At 41.6% G+C, this 16,934-nt stretch overlaps 1 protein-coding gene across 6 annotated transcripts in view; it reads right to left on the bottom strand.

Annotated features, from left to right (window-relative positions):
* Positions 1–16,934, bottom strand: part of NCOA5 (nuclear receptor coactivator 5) — a 30,087-nt gene that overhangs the window by 2,955 nt on the left and 10,198 nt on the right. The window contains exons 2-7 of one of the 6 annotated variants that reach the window (XM_057701677.1): positions 15,564–15,630; positions 6,632–6,958; positions 5,198–5,334; positions 3,985–4,156; positions 1,922–2,121; positions 267–587 (exon numbers count right to left, since the gene is read on the bottom strand). In XM_057701677.1, the coding sequence (XP_057557660.1) occupies positions 267–587; positions 1,922–2,121; positions 3,985–4,156; positions 5,198–5,334; positions 6,632–6,958; positions 15,564–15,601 (1,195 nt within the window). In that variant the 5' untranslated portion in view covers positions 15,602–15,630. Of the gene's footprint in view, positions 1–243; positions 588–1,921; positions 2,122–3,984; positions 4,157–5,197; positions 5,335–6,631; positions 6,959–15,563; positions 15,631–16,934 lie in introns of those variants that run through there. The other 5 variants (XM_057701678.1, XM_057701681.1, XM_057701683.1 and 2 more) reach the window with 5 other exon arrangements.

Genomic DNA, 16,934 nt, shown 5'->3' with positions numbered 1-16,934 from the left:
TAAAGACAAAAGGGCATCCATCTTGGTTTCCAGGGAGCCAGCAATACTAGCCCGCCCACCACCACATTAACTAGAGGGATCAGAATTCAGTACCCAAATCTTGTTATCATTACACCAGCATGGATGGCCCACAGGAGAATCCAAGAGATGGGCTCGTTTCCCTTACCCACCCCAAAGAGCCCTGGGCCTGCCACCCTCCCATCAGAGCTTGGGGATTAGAGAAATGCAGAGTCAGAACTTCACCTCGGCCCTGCCACGTAGCTCACCAGGCAGAGAGTCGGTGCTGCTCCTCATAAGCCGCTCCTTCCGTTCTCGCAGGTAGTTGATGATCTTGTCAGTCTCTTCGGCAGTGAGGTACCTATTGTCTGCCAGCAGGTTGATGAGGCTTTGGATGGCTGGAGGGTGCCCCCCGCGCATTCCTTCCTCAGGGCCTCCTCGCTCTCTTTCCTGGAGGATGGCTTCATCAGCCATCTTGGCTGCCTGTCTGGCAATCTCCTCGCGTTCCTTCTCCCGGCACTCATTCTTGTAGCGCTCATAATTTCTGGCCACCAGCACCATGGCGTCTGCCTGGGGCATGTTGCGATGCTCTGTAGGAGGAAATGACATGAGTTACTTTCTCCCATGACAGATCTGAGTGCCCACCTGCTGGATTCCACCAAGCCTTCCCTAACCTCAAAAGAGCAAGAAAACCATTTCAGTGACAAAAAGCCTTGGAATGGGGATGGGGAGAGGTTGGGAGGGGAGGGGGATGAAGGTTGGGAAGACTGGTGAATGGATTTCTTTGGTGGGGAACAGACACCCCTGTACAGAACTAGCTCTTTGGGGGAAATTCTTAGATCACAGACGTGTAGTAAAAACCAAAGAAACATGACAGTCTCTCACAGCTTCAAAAAGACCATGTAGAGAATAACCACAGGAGGTAGGCCACGGGGGTCCAAAACGCCCTTCTGTAAAGCCTGGCTCTCCACTGTGCTCCTCAGGATAGAGCTGTTTTTTAATTCATCAGTTCAAAGGTTATAGATTAAGATCAAACTGTGACCCTAAATAACCTCCTCTCTTCACCCTTGGGCAACATGATTTACAGGGTTGTGAGAAGACTTCTCAGCACTTGATATAAATGTTCTTCACGCATCTTGAGGACTGTTCCTCAGAAAGACTAATGACCTGCTGGCGCGGCTTCTACAATATGCTTATGCATGAAACTGGTCAGGCAAATAGCCCCAGGCGGTGGGAAAAGGGAAAAGTTTATGCTGTGAGAGCAATGAACAGGCCATCAGTTGGCTGAGTCTCAACAATCTGGGAGCAAAGGACTAAAAGCTACTTCAGGGAAGGACTTCAAGAACCTACCCGGGGCCTCCAGGAGGTCAGGGCCTCCTCCCTGTTCTCACAGCCCCTCTACCCACTTCTCTAGCACACAAAGAGTATCCTAATTGCCTGTTCTATGCTTTGTGCCTCATTAGAAAGTTTGGTGAAAGCAAGAACTCTATTGCATGCAGTGTAGTACGTGCCAGAGCTGGCCCTCACTGGTGAGAGCTGACTGTGCGCATCTCTTCCCAACTTGCCCTGAAGTGACTTCACGTTGGTGGCTTGATACAGAACACAGTGGGAGTATTTACACCATGGAAATCAGCAAATACTATAAACCACATCGCCCCCCACCCCAGAAATGGTTGTTAAACATTTGCCGATACATCACTGTATATACCTAAGGGCTAAATATAATGTCACACACAGCAGGCCCAGTGAACAATATCAGGTGAATAAATGACTATGCAAGTCTTTGCCAGGGCACTTATAAAAGGGCCCTACCACATTTGAGCTGCAATACACTTACCTAAAACCTGCTGCTCTGAGCAAGACATAAAAAAATTAATGGACTAGTGACAACTTCTGGAATTCTGACTCACTTGGGCCTCCATACCTTGTGGGGTTCCAAACATGATGTTGACCGTACAGGAGCGGTGAATCTGGTGTTGCTGGGTGATGACAATAGCAAAGGGAGACCCTCCCCTGCTAACATCCTCCAAGGCTTGTGACAGTGACACCTCTGTGTTGAGGAAGATCAAGTCCACTACCATGCCCAGGTCTCGAACTTTTCGCCCCACAGATTCAGCATAATCTCTGCAGGAAAAAACAGGATCCAGGTGAGTACTCCCTGACCAACTCCCAATCTGCACACTGTGGCACCTCAGCCAGCTGTGTGTGCTCCTATGAAGATTTCAAATCCTAGCTCTACCAGTGCCTTCCTAGAACCCTCTTCAGGCTCCAAGAATCTAGACCAATTCCTTCTCTTTATATTGGCTCAGAATGGTCACATGTGAAGTTGCCAACAGCCCAGTATTTAGTACCCAGGTTCTTCTCCTGATTCTCTAGTCCGATGGTCATTCCTAAACACTATCCTGCAACCTAAGACTTGTAGCACGCCTGTCTTTGTAGAGGCTGCACAACACAGTGGGAAAGGCATGGGTTTTAAATGCTAGAAAGACAGGCTTGGATCCTAGCCCTAACATTTACTTGCAAAATTGAAGCTTTAAGCAAGTCCTTTTACCTCTTACAAGCCTCAGTTTCTTTACCAGACAGGAATAACATGGCTCAGCTCCTATGTCATTTCCTTGACTTTTTCTCCAATCTAAATCAGATCCTTGATATATTTCTTATAGGACTCATCACCAATACATTTATTTTTGTCATCTGTCCAACTAGGGTATAAGCTTCACAAGAGGAAGGGGCCATGTGTGTTTGCTTATTAGCATTACAGCTCCAGGACCTACCACCTGCTATACATAGAAAAAATTTGATGAATGAATAAACATGAAACATGATTACTGTGAAGATTAAAATAATAATTTAAAGTGGCTAGCATGGAGTAGTACAGAGTAGGTGCTCAGAAAATGACAGCTACTATCATGCGTTAAAAAAAAAAAAAAAAAGCTATCTGCAAGTTAAAGCAGCATCTATTTCTACACAAGGCAGCCCTGAGCCTGTGAACTCTGCCTGCTGCTTGGTGTCTCAACACCTATTTCCCTAGTCTCTGCCTTCAAATTAGCTCTTTAACCTCAAACTGCTAGAAAATACATGAAGTTATTTACTAACCACCTGGGGAAAGGGAACATAGCTACTGTCAAACTTGCAAGCTGCTATACTCCCTTCTGCATCTCTGCTCTCCTTCTTCAAGGAAAGAATGTGAAACAGAGGTAGAGTAAAATAGTGCTGTGAACTCCAACTTGGCTAGTATGGTCACCTAACAGCTCTGCAAGGCTAGAGCACTTCACAAAGAAAGCCTGGCTCTTGGCTGACAAATGCAGAGACAGATGCTTTCCAAAGTATTGGAGATTCGGGATAGCCTCACAAAGGGGGCATCTACTGCTTTGCCTGACCAGCATATATTCTCCTCTTTGATTTTCCTTTGGGAAGGAACGCCTTTCCCACTCAGTCCACATGGTTCCACAGGGCTAATCCCACCTTTAGCGCTAGGGGAGGGCACATGACCTAGCCCTGGCCAATCAGGGCATCCCAGCACCGCTGGTCAAAGTGATAGTCCAGGGATGGGAAAGTAAGCCAGGGCAATCCAATGAGAAACAATCCCAGGACTTCAGGTGGAAGCAATGGGAAAGAGCAGCTCTATGCCCACAGGTTTGCTACGCTAAGAAGATACATGTCTAAAGCCAATGCTGTTCTGCCTTTTCAAGTAGAAATCTTGTCTGAGAGTGAAGGCAATACAGTGAGCAAATCTTCATGACTGTCTGACCCTGGATGTGGCCATGCCTGAACTTGCCAGTCAAGCAAACTAAAAATTTCTCTTTGGGCCTAAGCCAGTTTGCAATGGGTCTTCTGTCACCTACAACTGAAAGAACTCTGGTTAACACAGTACAGCAATGCCAGAGTACACAGCCCAAGTTAAGTGGGTACAGCTGCCAAGAAGGAGCCTGAATTTCTCCCCTGATCCTTCTCCTCACTCAGGAAAAATATCCAAAGGGTTCTTACTTAGTCTGCTTGTTGACCACAATCACAGAACAATCAACAGGCCTCTCGGCATCAAAGCGTCTCTGGATTTCCTCAAAATATTGACGATAAAGCTCTTCTCTACGTCGTTCCTCACGTTTCAAACGCTCTGCAGGATGACACCAGGTAAAACTGAAACATGGACCGTGCCTTTCTATAAAAATAAGTCACAGGCCTTATTTTCAATCCTCAACTACTTATAGGCAGAGGTCATAACACATACTCTCTCTGAATTAATCCTCTAGACTACCTCCTAAAAATAACCCTCATTATTATTTTTTACTATTATAAATCCATTGAAATGGAATGACTGGATTAAATGGCATGGTTGTTTTAATCTGATACATGCTGCCAAAATGCCCTCTAGAAAGGCTATTACTAATTTATCCTTTCATAGGGGTGGATCACCTAGTGCTATTTCTCCACATCTTAGTCAACATTGAGTACTGTCATTAAGAAAAAAAACCAAAACCCCCAAAATCCAAAAGAAAACCTCTCACCAACTTGAAAATTATTCTAATTTTCATCTTGGGGACAACTATTTAAGACGCTTATTGACAGTTAACTGTAATTTGTTTTTTAAAAAAATTAGGCAGTTAAAAAAAAAAAAAAAAACCCAAAAAGCCCCCAAACAAACCAAAAAAACCAGGCAGTAAAGTGTAAGTTTTGTAACACATTAAAAATGAGGTTCTTAATTCAACTTGACCAGGTATCAAACAATTTCAAAATCTTTAAAGATGTATTGAATATACTGAGAAAATCAAGGCTTTTATCAATAAGAAACATGTCTGTCTTTACCTAAAAAGTAGATGCTGTTAGGTAAAAATTATAAATAAAACAAAAAACCCCACATACTACACACGTAATGCAGATAGTTATAGTTACTTGGTCAATGAGCAAAAAGCAAACACTTAACCTCTTCAGCTCCAATCTTCTGTCCATTTCTTTTCTTATTGATGGAATTCATATTTATTTCTTCTTGTTAGATGACTAAACCAGATGATGGTACTACTTTGCATTTTAAAAATGATTTTCAAGCTGAATGCTCTCTACACATGAATAGGCTGTTCGTATTTCTTCTTTTTGTGAATTGCTCAGCCAAGTCATTAGCCCCTTTCCAGTTGGTTATTAGTTTCCTCTTTCTTTTGTAAAGTGTCTTACCAGTGATAAGAATAAACTGTTTCTGCTACTTTACCTTTTGCACGAGACTGACTTTCTGGGCCTGGAGGGCCTCGTCCATCAAAGCTATCTCTGTAACGGTCAAAGTAAGAGTCATCCTTCCTCCTGCAATAGTCATCCATTCGCAGGTATCGGTCATAAGAGCCTTCTCTCCTGAAAAGTTACAGAAATGTGCACAGTTAAAAGTCCTACCCTGCAAAAATCAAATATAGAGAATTATTCAGGACCCAGTTGTTTGTGAGGAAGTAAGCATAGTAAGGCATAGGACTTTGGGATTAGACAAACGAATTAGTACTGGGACTCACTGCTTATCAGCTCTCTTGCTGGGACTGAGTTAACCTACCTTCCAAAAATGACTGGGAGGATATACAGAAAGCTCTCAGCATAAAGTAAACTCCCTTGCCTAAAGTAAATATAAAGTAACTGGTACTAATTATTGATGTTAGTTTTGAGGAACCATTCCATGCCCCCACCTCAAGCCTCTTTCCCTGTGCTTTTTAAAAATTGTGGTTAAAAAACAAAACAAATTAAAAAAAAATACATAAATAAAATAATTTTTCATCACCCTGAATAGAACACTCTGAACAGAAACTCATCCCCCATCTCTGTAACTTGTATGTATCCTCTGTGTCTGTCTGGCTTATTTCACGTAGCATAATGTTTTCAAGGTCCATCAAGGGTATAGCAGGTATCAAAATCACCTTTCTTTTTATAGCTGAATAATATTCTATTGTATGGATATATCACATTTTTTCATCCATCAACTGATGGACATTTGACTTGTAACCACCTTTTGGCTACTGTGACTAGCGTTGCTATGCACATTCACATACACCTGTGTGAGTTCCTCTTTCCAATTCTTTTGGATATATATTCAAGAGTGGAACTAACTGATGGATCATTAATTCTACTATATTTAACTTTTTGAGAAAATGCCAAACTTTTTCACAGCAGCCATAGTAGCATTTCCACCAGCAATGTATGAGGGTTCCAGTTTCTCCACACCTCACCAATGTTTTTTTAAATAAATTATTATAGCCATCCTAGTAGGTATGAAGTGGTATCTCATTGTGGCTTGGCTTTGCTTTTCTCTGATAACTAAGGACATCAAGCAACTTTTCACAAATGTATTGGCCATTTGTGCATCTTCCCTGTCGTTTTGCACGGCCAAAAAAATCTGCACGCCATCTTTTTTTTCCATTTGCACAATGTTACCTTTCATAGGCCACAGGGAGAGACCTAGATTCATTCACTAAGCACAATTCATCATCATTCACACATTCAGCACATATTCATTAAGCAGCACACCTACCATTTGATAGACATTGGAAATATAGGGCTGATAGTCACTGCTGTACAGAGCTTTCAATTAGTTCAGCATAAAAAAGAATGGTACAAAAACAACAACAAACAAACAAAAACCAGACAAGCAGAACAGCTGTACAGGTACCTGTACATGGGATCTCGGGAGTCTCTCATATCTCTGTATCTGTCGTACATGGGGTCCCGGTGCTCTCGAAAATCCCTAGAGTCTCTTAGGTCACGAAAGTCTCTAAGATCCCTCATGTCCCGAGTATCACGCACACTTCTGCTGTCTCTGTGATCCCGAATGTCTCTGCTATCTCTGTGGTCCCGCAAATCTCGGGGGTCTCGCATGTCTCTGCTATCTCGAGCATCCCGGCCATTTCTGCCATCCCTGGGCTCTCTCCTTGGACTTCCTCGAATGGGGGACCGATCACGTCTTGTATCTCGACTGTCTCCAAAGCCATATGGATCTCTGTGGGAGGTAGCAAGAAGATGCTAAGACAAAGAAATTGAAGGAGCCAACCCTTCAGCTCTTTACTGGAGGAAGCCCCCACCCTCCAAGCATTTTTCTCTAAAACACAACAGTCAGTGAGAACATGATTAAAATTTTAAGGACAGTCACCCATCCGGTCAGTAAATAAAGACTAGTAGGTTCCAGAATGTCAAAAGATTAGGATACTGAAGGAAGAACGTATGATCCAGAGTCAAAGGTTTTGACTGGGGTCACAGTGTTTATCAGGCTTCAGGGAGTAGTTCAGCATTCTGTACATGTGTCAAACTATCATCTCGATCTCAACAGGTTTTCAAAGTGAGTGTTTCGCCCCAGAACCTATTTCCTCCCATCAGACTTGTCTGAAAGAGACTTTAATAGAGGGGAAAAGTTGGTGGTTGGGGGGGGGGGAGGTCGTGTCATAATAAGGGGCAAGACTCATGAAGAAGAAATGAGCAAATAGCACAATCTCATAAAAAGTAACGGTGATCAAAGGAGTTGTCCTTCAAGTACAGAAAATGTCACTTAAAACATCTAGCAGGATTAATGAAATTAAGGGCAAAAAAGAAAGAAGTACAACATGAGACATACAGTCAAGTATAGGAACACTCAGTTTCTCTACCTTCTTAACAGTTATTGAGTAGTGGTCTCAGTCTGAGGTTTATGTAGAACTTGGTTCTGTTTTGCCATATTTTTTGTTTAAAAATACACAAACAGTGTTTGAAGTCACAGGTATGTTTGGCCTGATCTGCCTCAATATTCTTCATGAGGCATTCCCCCACACTGGGAACTCATCCCCAACATATCTAAAGTTAAACTTCAACCCAATCAGGCCCACTCTGACTTTCTCACTTCTGCCAAAAATCATCTTTCCGGTTACCATGGTTTAAGTTCTTGAACATCAACTCTGATTTTTCTTCTCTAGCCCTGTTAAATCACTTGAATCCTGTTTTTCTTGTTCCTTCTCAATGGATTTGTAAGTTCAATCCAAATTCCTATTTCTATGCTGGCACCACCAAGAGTTTCCAAAAAACAAAACCAAAGACCAATCTTCCAGATTTCAATTCATTCAGCAAATACCAGATTAACCATCTGAATTTCCACCTGTTACCAACTACAGCTTGGCTATCATGCTTCTGGGCACGCTTCCCTAACAGATCTGGCCCCTTTCCATTTATTGTTTCTCCCCCATTTCCTGATCCAATCACCTTAGTTCTACTTAACCTGTTCTTAGGGACAACTCACATGGCATATCTCAGTATTTCTGTTCACATGGCTTTTCACTGTGGAACGTTTTTCCTGCACTAACTCAAGTATCACCCAATTCTCAAAGGCAAGTTCATGTCCCACATCTTCCAAGAAATCTTCTCTCATCTCCCTAGTAACTGCTGATCTCTCCTCCTGCTAAACTCTTAGAGCACTTACTAATTCTATTACTCATCTTGATCTGGTTTACCTTTCTACAACGTCTTCTTGTGTGACCCACTTTAAGGATTACCTCCTCTGTAAAACCCGCCCTGAACTCTTGATCTTTTCCAACAAATATGCTCCTCCTCCAATTCTTTTCCATCTCACCTACCTACTCAATTGCTCAAGCCAGGAAACTGGATGTCATCCTTTCCTTAAAGCTCCATCCACTCTTCCACATTTCTAAATTCTGTTAACCCTTTCTCTGAAACTGACAGCTATTCTGCCCATGTTTCTTTACCTTCATTGGTACCACTGAAGGCCAACCCCAAACCATCTCTCCCCAAAACCACAGCAAGAGCCTTTTAAAGTAGTCTCCTCATATCTACTTTTGTCTGTTTCCTAATCTTCCTCAAGATTACTCTAGAGTGATCTTTTAAATATGTAAAACCCTTCACTGGTTTCCCACAGTATTTAGAATTCAGTCCAAACTCTCTACTGAGGCTACTAAGATTCTGCCTGGCCTTGGATTCTGTCTTCTCCAACCGAGTCTCACCCACTCCCTAGTTCACCACTTTCTTATCATACTGGCCTTTCAGCTATAACTAGTCAAGGTTTTTCCTGATGCCTCTACTTGAGCAGCAGGAACGAATCCATGCTCATTTTCCAGGTCTCAGCCTTAAGTATCCCTTACTCCCTGATTCTGTTAGTTTAAAAGTTTATCTTCTGTCCCTAAATCCTGGCCACGTTCTCTCAAGGCACTTTGTTTTCACTCATGTCATTTATCACAATTTGAGGTCACATATCAATTTACTTGTTTAATGTCTAACTGCCCTACTAGACTGCAAGTCCACGAGGACAAGGACTGTCAGTTTCTCTCTCCATGATAAATCCACTACATAGGTGTATACTGTCTGGCATGTAGCAGATGCTCCATGAATACATTAAATGAGTCTTGCTCTGTACACATATTTCTACTGCTGCACTTAACACACTGTTCTGTAGTTATCTGTTTACATGGCTTCCCTATCAAACAGTAAACACTTCTGAATGCTTTGTATCCACAGGACACAGCAGAGAGTTCAGTAAATGTTTAACGAATTGAATTATTCAACTAAAATGTAAGCCTCTCAAAAGCAGGAATCATTTTTTCTTTATACTTTTGTCATCTACCATGACTACACATATAGGCATTCATCATGATGCCCTCAGCTTGGAAGAAAACCTCAATTTCACTTCATCCACATGGACAGAGCAAAAACAATTTAAATGACAATTCTGCTTCTATGAAAAGTCCTTGTCATATGTTTTAAGGCTCACAAATACTCCTGATTTGTGGAAGCAAACATATGGGAGACCAGAGAATTTAAATGAAGACAGCTAAACATTTTTCCTATTAGAATTAAGTGCAGACTAACCAAGATTCTTACTTCAACTTTTATTATGTCACATAATACTGCTAACACGTGTAACATCTGATATAGTATATAACGTGGGCAAATACCCAGGATCCAATGGGAAGGGACAACTGTAAAGTATTTCTGGATTAATGATCAGCAGATAAACCTCCCTTGGGGAGCAGTTAGAAACAGTCATTAGAGGTGGAATCAGATTTCAAGTGTTCTTTGGCAAACAAGGCTGAAAGAGATCATGAACCTGAGAGACCACAGACCACATATAAAGCCGTGGGCTGGTGAAAATGGGGGTGGGGCCAGGGACAAGAACACCATGTCACAGCATGTTTTTCACAGCCTTAGGATAATTATAAATGCCATATTTGGTGCTCATTCTCTTGAATCCACTGAAATACCTTACTCACCTGTCAAGAGTTTATCCCTGGAGGTTGACCATAACACCCTAGATTCCCAAAGTCTGGGTTCGTGCTTCCAGTTTGACAAGGCAAGCACTCCACTCCCCTCAATGAATCTAAAGTCTGTATGTAACAAAACTGCAAATTCCCCCTCAAATGCCTTTTGGGTAAAAATGTAGAAGAGACGATATTCACAAGGGGAAGAAAAACCAAAAGAATGATAGAAGCAGGGACAGAGAGGACAGTAATTCTCTAAAATGAAAAGGCAAAGCTTTTTTCCTTTCTCCAAAAGATGAGCAGTATGGTAGACTGCTGTTCTTCTGGAGACAAAAACAAAAAACTCTTTAAGATCACTTTAGGACCCAAAGAATTCCCCAGAACAAAAGGACTTCTGCTTCTGGCCCCAACATCCTTCTCAAAGCAAGAACCAGGTAACAAAAAGGTGGTACAGTGTGCAGGATTCAGAGTGTCGCAAGGATGAAGCCTGCTGAATGAGATGCTCGACCTCAGATAACAAGTGGGTTAGAACAAGTTTCTGGAGAATAAAGTTCACTATATCATCCCACGGTACCAAAGGTGTTTAACTGGCGACCAACGCATTGTACCCTCAGGTACTAGGTCACCAGAGGCTAAAAAGAAACTGAACAGTAGTTAAATAAATTTCAGAACCAGGGTCCACAAACTGAAGGCAGTTGATAAAAACCACTAAAATTCTGTTGCAAATTCCTCAGCTACTCAGCAGGAGGGGGAAAAAGCCAAATGCTCTTTGCCTTGAGAGAAATATAGTCACATCATATGGAAACTACTGAGAGGTAAGCAGGGATGGGTGAAGGGAAAAACCATGGCTCAGATGGCAAGTGATGTGCTTCTGGTAGAAGTGCTTCTCTTCCTGGGGACAACAGGGGTATGTAGACCATTAGGCATTTGAGAGCTTACTGATAAGATGATTATCTTGGACAACTGATGGACTTTGGGCTTCCCTTTGTCTAGAGACTGCGACCTCAAGCCCAGGATGGTTGTTCTTTGGCCCTGGCTGTACAGAAGGTTAAGGAGGAAGGCCTCTGTCCTTTTGTTTGTCAGCATCTCCTTTTTTTTCTTTCTATTCACAGGAATATTTTCCTTGGGAAGCCAGCCTTTTTTTTTTGGCTCCTGAAAAAAAATCCTTCATCAGCTCTTCGTATTCCTGTTGTCACAGATACTGTCCACAAATACCATTCTCTAAACGGCTGGCTGCTGTGTGATGTTGATCCCCCACCATGAGCTCCATGCTTCTGTTAAGAAACAGAGACAACAGACTTGTACAGAATTTTGCCATTAGTTGCAGGTAGGATAATGGGGTGCAATGAGATATCACACCTTACAGATCCAAATTTTGTAAGTTCCCAGGCTTCTCTCTAGGAAGCACACTGATGATTTTCTCAAACACAAATATGACTCTTCTGTTGGTAGAGAGGTGGCACTTGCTGAGAACTGACGGCTCTTCTTTAAGCGTTCGTGCACAGGTAATCACAGCCTGGAATTTTTCATTGTGAAGCCCACCTAGAGCTAGGGCTGTCTCATACCCAAGAAGCAAGCAGTTATCAAAGGAATTAACACTGTGGATACATGGAAATCACCTCGGGCCACGTAAGAAACTTGTCCACAGTCAGGTTATTTCTTTTCTTTTTTAAAAAACTGAAATACAGTCGACGATGGTGAGGCTATTTCTGATGAACCAATCCTTGATGACTTTCACCAAAGAGGCACCAGGCTTAACATCCTTCACGAATACACAGGGAAATTCTCTGCAGAGTTCTTGATGTTGACAAGTTAATTCTATTTGCTGTTCCTTAGGTCATGCAGACCTAAGGAAATACAGTCTCACTTGGAGGCCACATCTGCATAAGGATATGTTCCAAACCTAGACTGCCGAAGTGTTGAACTGAAGATGGAAATTGAGAACAACTGAGGTACAACTAGAGTCATGGTCCAATCTCTGAGGAAGGTACAGACTGATGCCTAGCACCAATGCTAGACAACTTGCATGGTAACTAGGCAATGCGTACAATGGAGTCCAATGAAGTGGTCCAAAGGTTAAATGATGAGAATTCAGGCTGGAGTTTGATCCAGACAGGGATCCCTGATGCAAAATTCTGTGCCTGGCTGGGCCAATATTGTCAAAACCACATTCTGACAGCTGAAGTCATTAGGGAGGCATATTACTGAATGGAGAGCAATGCCAGTAGAACTGTGGCTTACAGAGACATATGAAGAGGTGATAATCCTGTGAAAATTCCCAAAGATACTGAGGTGTTTTGACACTCAAGGTTAAAGTCCAGCAAAACAAGGTGTTACAAAGGTCCTGCCAACATGCTTAAAAACAATTTTTCTTATAAAAAGCAGCAACACTGAAGACTCAGAGTTACAACTTAAGGGAAATGTTTGCTCTAAGTAGTGGTTTGGTTTTTTTTCTCTGTGAACAATGCATTCCCCTATGGCTGCGGGCACATAAAATGATGAGGGTTGCCAAATGAAGGCAGTTGGATTCTTGTCAACATACTGGTACGCTTAGAATTATCTCAAGGTTCTGACTGGAAACATGCACCCCAAAAGAGAGTGCTATCTAGTATTCACCCTCAGAGAAATGATTAGCCTCTTCCAGACTAACCACCCACCCTGCCTACCTGTTGTATTTTATTTCTGCCCTATTGGTATATCTTAAGAGATAATACACGATCAGGGCAATGATCAGCAGGTTTGTATTCTATTTTGAATACAATATTCAATTTATCTGGCTTTAGGGTTTGAAAATTACAGTAAAAAATCACATTATTTAATGTAAAAAAACTGGGACTCTGCTTAGATTTTTAGATGGGGCTCAGAATAGATTTTACTAAATGTGAACATCCCTCTTCCCCAAAACTTACTAAGCATGACTATATGAAACTTAATCATGGTAAACAACACATTGAGGAATCCAGTTAGGGACAGATCAACAAGGGGAAGACTGCTTCTTAATGGAATTTGAATTAGCCTAACTGCCCCTCCTACTGACTGTAAATAAAGCGGGAAGCTACAGCCCTATCCACATCCCGAACAACCTCATTTTAGAATTTATTTCTGAGGAAGATGATATATTAAGAGGTATATAAAAGTGACATATATTTATAATCTGGTAAGGAGAACATTTTAAAAAGGCCCCCTCCAATGCTGTCTGTATGTTTTTCTTTGGCGGGGGGTATTAAAAAAAGAAAAAAAGCATAAAGATATTTCTTCTCTTACGAATGAAATTATGGAGTTGCATTTTAGGTTGGGATGAAATTAATCTTTTAAATTTAATGCCCTTTCAATGCCTATATTGGATTCCAACCAGGGGAGTTGGTTATTTCCCCAACGTTGTCAATGCTTGTTGAATATCTACAATCAATTGGAAATGTTAAAAGCATCTGGTTAGGTATATTGTTAATGGAATGACGTAAAATATTCTTCTGAATCCATAGCACAAATGGGAACTACTCTCTATTCTGCGATGTGCACCTCCTGCCCCTTTTTGCTTGCGGAAACACACAAACATCATCCAGAGATCATAAATATTATGGGGACAACAGAGCAGGAGGATTTTACTAGTGCAGTGTCTTTATAGTGACCAATTCCACACTCCTGGTAAGCTACCTACTTCAGAACACACACGAGAGCTCCTTAGAAACTGGATATACACCATATCTCCTTTCAAGTCATTTAGCAGCCAGAACTTCCCGTGGAGCCCATATTTCTGACCATTAGATGCAACGTTTTAGCCACCTATATTCCATGTTTATTGGGGCAATGAGGAGCAACAAAGAAGGGACTGCCCAACATCTGCAGCACGGTTAAATGCAGCACAACAGAAGTAGACATTCTATGGATTTGCTAAAGTTCTACAGGATTCATTTATGTTCTTTAGGATACTCACACACACACAAAATCAACCAATACAGTATTTACCTGCACGCTGCAGGCATTCCTTATGTCGTTAGAGCAAACAAACAGAATACCAACGTATACGCTCACTTCTGCAGTGAAACCAATGGATGACCAGGGCATCCACCTAACAGCTGTGGTGTGGCTATAGCTGTGGTGTCAGAATCAACTTCTCTGTGCAGGCAGAGTGCTCAAAGAATCTAAGTGAAATCAGCAGCATTACTTTGCCCCTAGGGTCTGCCTGAACTCTGTAGAACAGACACGTTTAGTTTAATCCTGGTAGCTAGAAAATATCCTCACATCCAAGTGGGGGCATATACACCAAACACACAGCAGCCATTCCTTCCTATAAGTAGGTAGCAAACTATAGGTGTTTTTGTTCCAAAGCAGGACAGCTGTATGTTACGTGTAAGTGCCCAGTTAATCAGGTATATCCCCAAGTGACCTGCGGAGCTACCAGTACAGACTAGGATTCATTGCTCTCAGCAGTGTTCAGTTCATCATATGAAATGTGGTTTACTGTGGTACATAGTTTAGGTACATAGTTTACTGTGGAAAACTGGCGTTTTACTTAGAGGCAAAGGCAAAATCCATACTGAATATCCACCTGGTCCATGAAGAGACACCAGATATGAGATATATATGTCTGCATTCCACACAAAACTGCACACACTGCATCCACTTGTGTGCTGTTTATGGGGCCAGACAGTTTGAATACAATATTCTCATCTCTGGTATAAATGGTAACATTAATAAGGCTCTTCTTTGAGAGAACAGACCAATTTCATGCATATGTTGAGGGTACACATCAGGACTATCTCTTTTGTAAATAGTGGAAGAATATTTGGGGACATGCCTTCTATTTCCAGGAAAGCTAAGAAAAAGGGAGACTTCTGAGAGGTGGGGTGTTTTGCCCTTTTTATTTCCCCTCGATAGGTAACCCAAGCATGCGAGCACACAGGGGATCTGCAGCACAGGCACAGGAGCAATCTCTCAAGCAGCACTTTCTGTAAACCTGGGTTAACATCTGGACCGGCAGCCATTTGGAATGAAGAGTCGAATCTCTGCTGCCTGCTGCAGTGCAGCACAGCACACACCAACGACCCTCGGGCACTCCTCCTGCTGTGGAGGCTCCCGTTGACTCGAGAGCTGGGGACAGACAGAGGTTTATCCTCTTCCAACCTCCTGCAACTCATGTTGCAAGCTGAACTTGCTGGGTTTGCCACGGAAAACACAAAGCTTCCTCTGCATCTCCTGAAGTATGTTTTTAAAAAGCAGCAAGGCCCTTCACACAAGGTTCATGTTCTTATTGTTTGCTTGAGCGTTTCTGATTTGTTGGGGGGGAAGAAAAGACCCTTGATGTACGAAGTTGGGCTTAACTCCCCAGAGCCCAACTCTCCCAAGGTAACTCACTGCTTCAGGGTACTTTACCTTCGTGTGGGGCTGGGTCTTGACGGAGCCGTATTCATATTTCTTCTTTCCGCTGCCTTATTAATATCTGAAAAGAATAATCAACCCATCTGTTCAATGCTACGGAATAAAAACAAGATCATCAGCACATTTCAAATGAAAGCAGCAACAAAAAAACTACAATGACAACCAGATGGTGTAAGAAAATCCATTCAGCAGGCGCAGTCACTTGGGCAATTTTTATTAAGTTATGGCAGTACATTGTCATGGCGTGGTAGGGAATGTCCCTCAGTTTTCTGGCTAACACATAATTTGTGTAAAACTGATTATGTCAATGCTTTAACACTCTGCCAAGCCTAAACCTAACAACTGCCCCCTCTAAAAGGGGAAAAGGTTGTCTTCCAAACTCTTGGGAGAGCCAGTTGTATGATTCTTTTCTGAGGGGAAGAGAAAGGAAGAAAGAGAATTAAAAAGAAAAGAAAAGAAAAGAAAAGAAAAGAAAAGAAAAGAAAAGAAAAAAGAAAAGAGCAAAGGCAAATAGTTCCATTTTATGTTACAAAGAAGTAATGGCTGGAATCAACTGTCTTAAAACTTTGAATATTCCATGAAGCAGGGCCCACTTTTAGTTTGCCTTGTGTTGCATTCGGTTGGACAGAATCTTCCAGGATGACATGTAGGAAAGAAACTAATTTTTTTCTAAACAAAGTATATGACATGTTAACATCTATTACCCTCATAGGTAAGTACCTAACAACAAGAACTGGCATTTGGTATAGTAAGGTTAGGTAATAAAACACTCATCGTAAGTTTTTGTTACAGAAGCCTAGCATAATAACCAGATAAAGAACAGTGGAAACACACAAACTTACAGAAAGTGAATTTGTGCAGTTAAAGCCTCCCTGCTAAAAACAAAACAAACCTGCTTTGCAAAAACTGAGGTGAATAATAAAAACACCATATGAAAGTAAGAGCTGATGAAGTAACTAAAGAAATGTATCAATCTATGCCCAAAGATAACACCTGACAATTTTTATATGCCTTAAAGATAAATAAGTACATTAAAAATTTCATAGTTTAGTAAATGGAGAAATAAAACTGCTTTCTGCTGCTGTGTAATTTTACTCCCCTTGTTCCATATTAAGCAATTAATAGTGTATCTGATGACATTAAATGGTATTAAGCACTCACATAATTAGAGTGCTTTAAAATAGTAATTATGTGTTTGAAAAATTCTAACCAGTCTTATCATGTGAAAGACCACAGTAATAACAAAACTTAAGAGGTCCTGTATAGCTTTTATCCTGCTATGCTGCCAACTTCTGAGTTCCTGTTCAAGTGAGAATGATCTTCAATTCCATTTTAAGTCCAAAGTCCATTATCTTTAGGAGAATG

Source organism: Hippopotamus amphibius, chromosome 12, assembly GCF_030028045.1.
Source record: "Hippopotamus amphibius kiboko isolate mHipAmp2 chromosome 12, mHipAmp2.hap2, whole genome shotgun sequence".
Classification (NCBI taxonomy): Eukaryota; Metazoa; Chordata; class Mammalia; order Artiodactyla; family Hippopotamidae; genus Hippopotamus; species Hippopotamus amphibius.
Note: the sequence above shows the minus strand (reverse complement) of the source record. Positions and strands in the feature narration are given on the sequence as shown.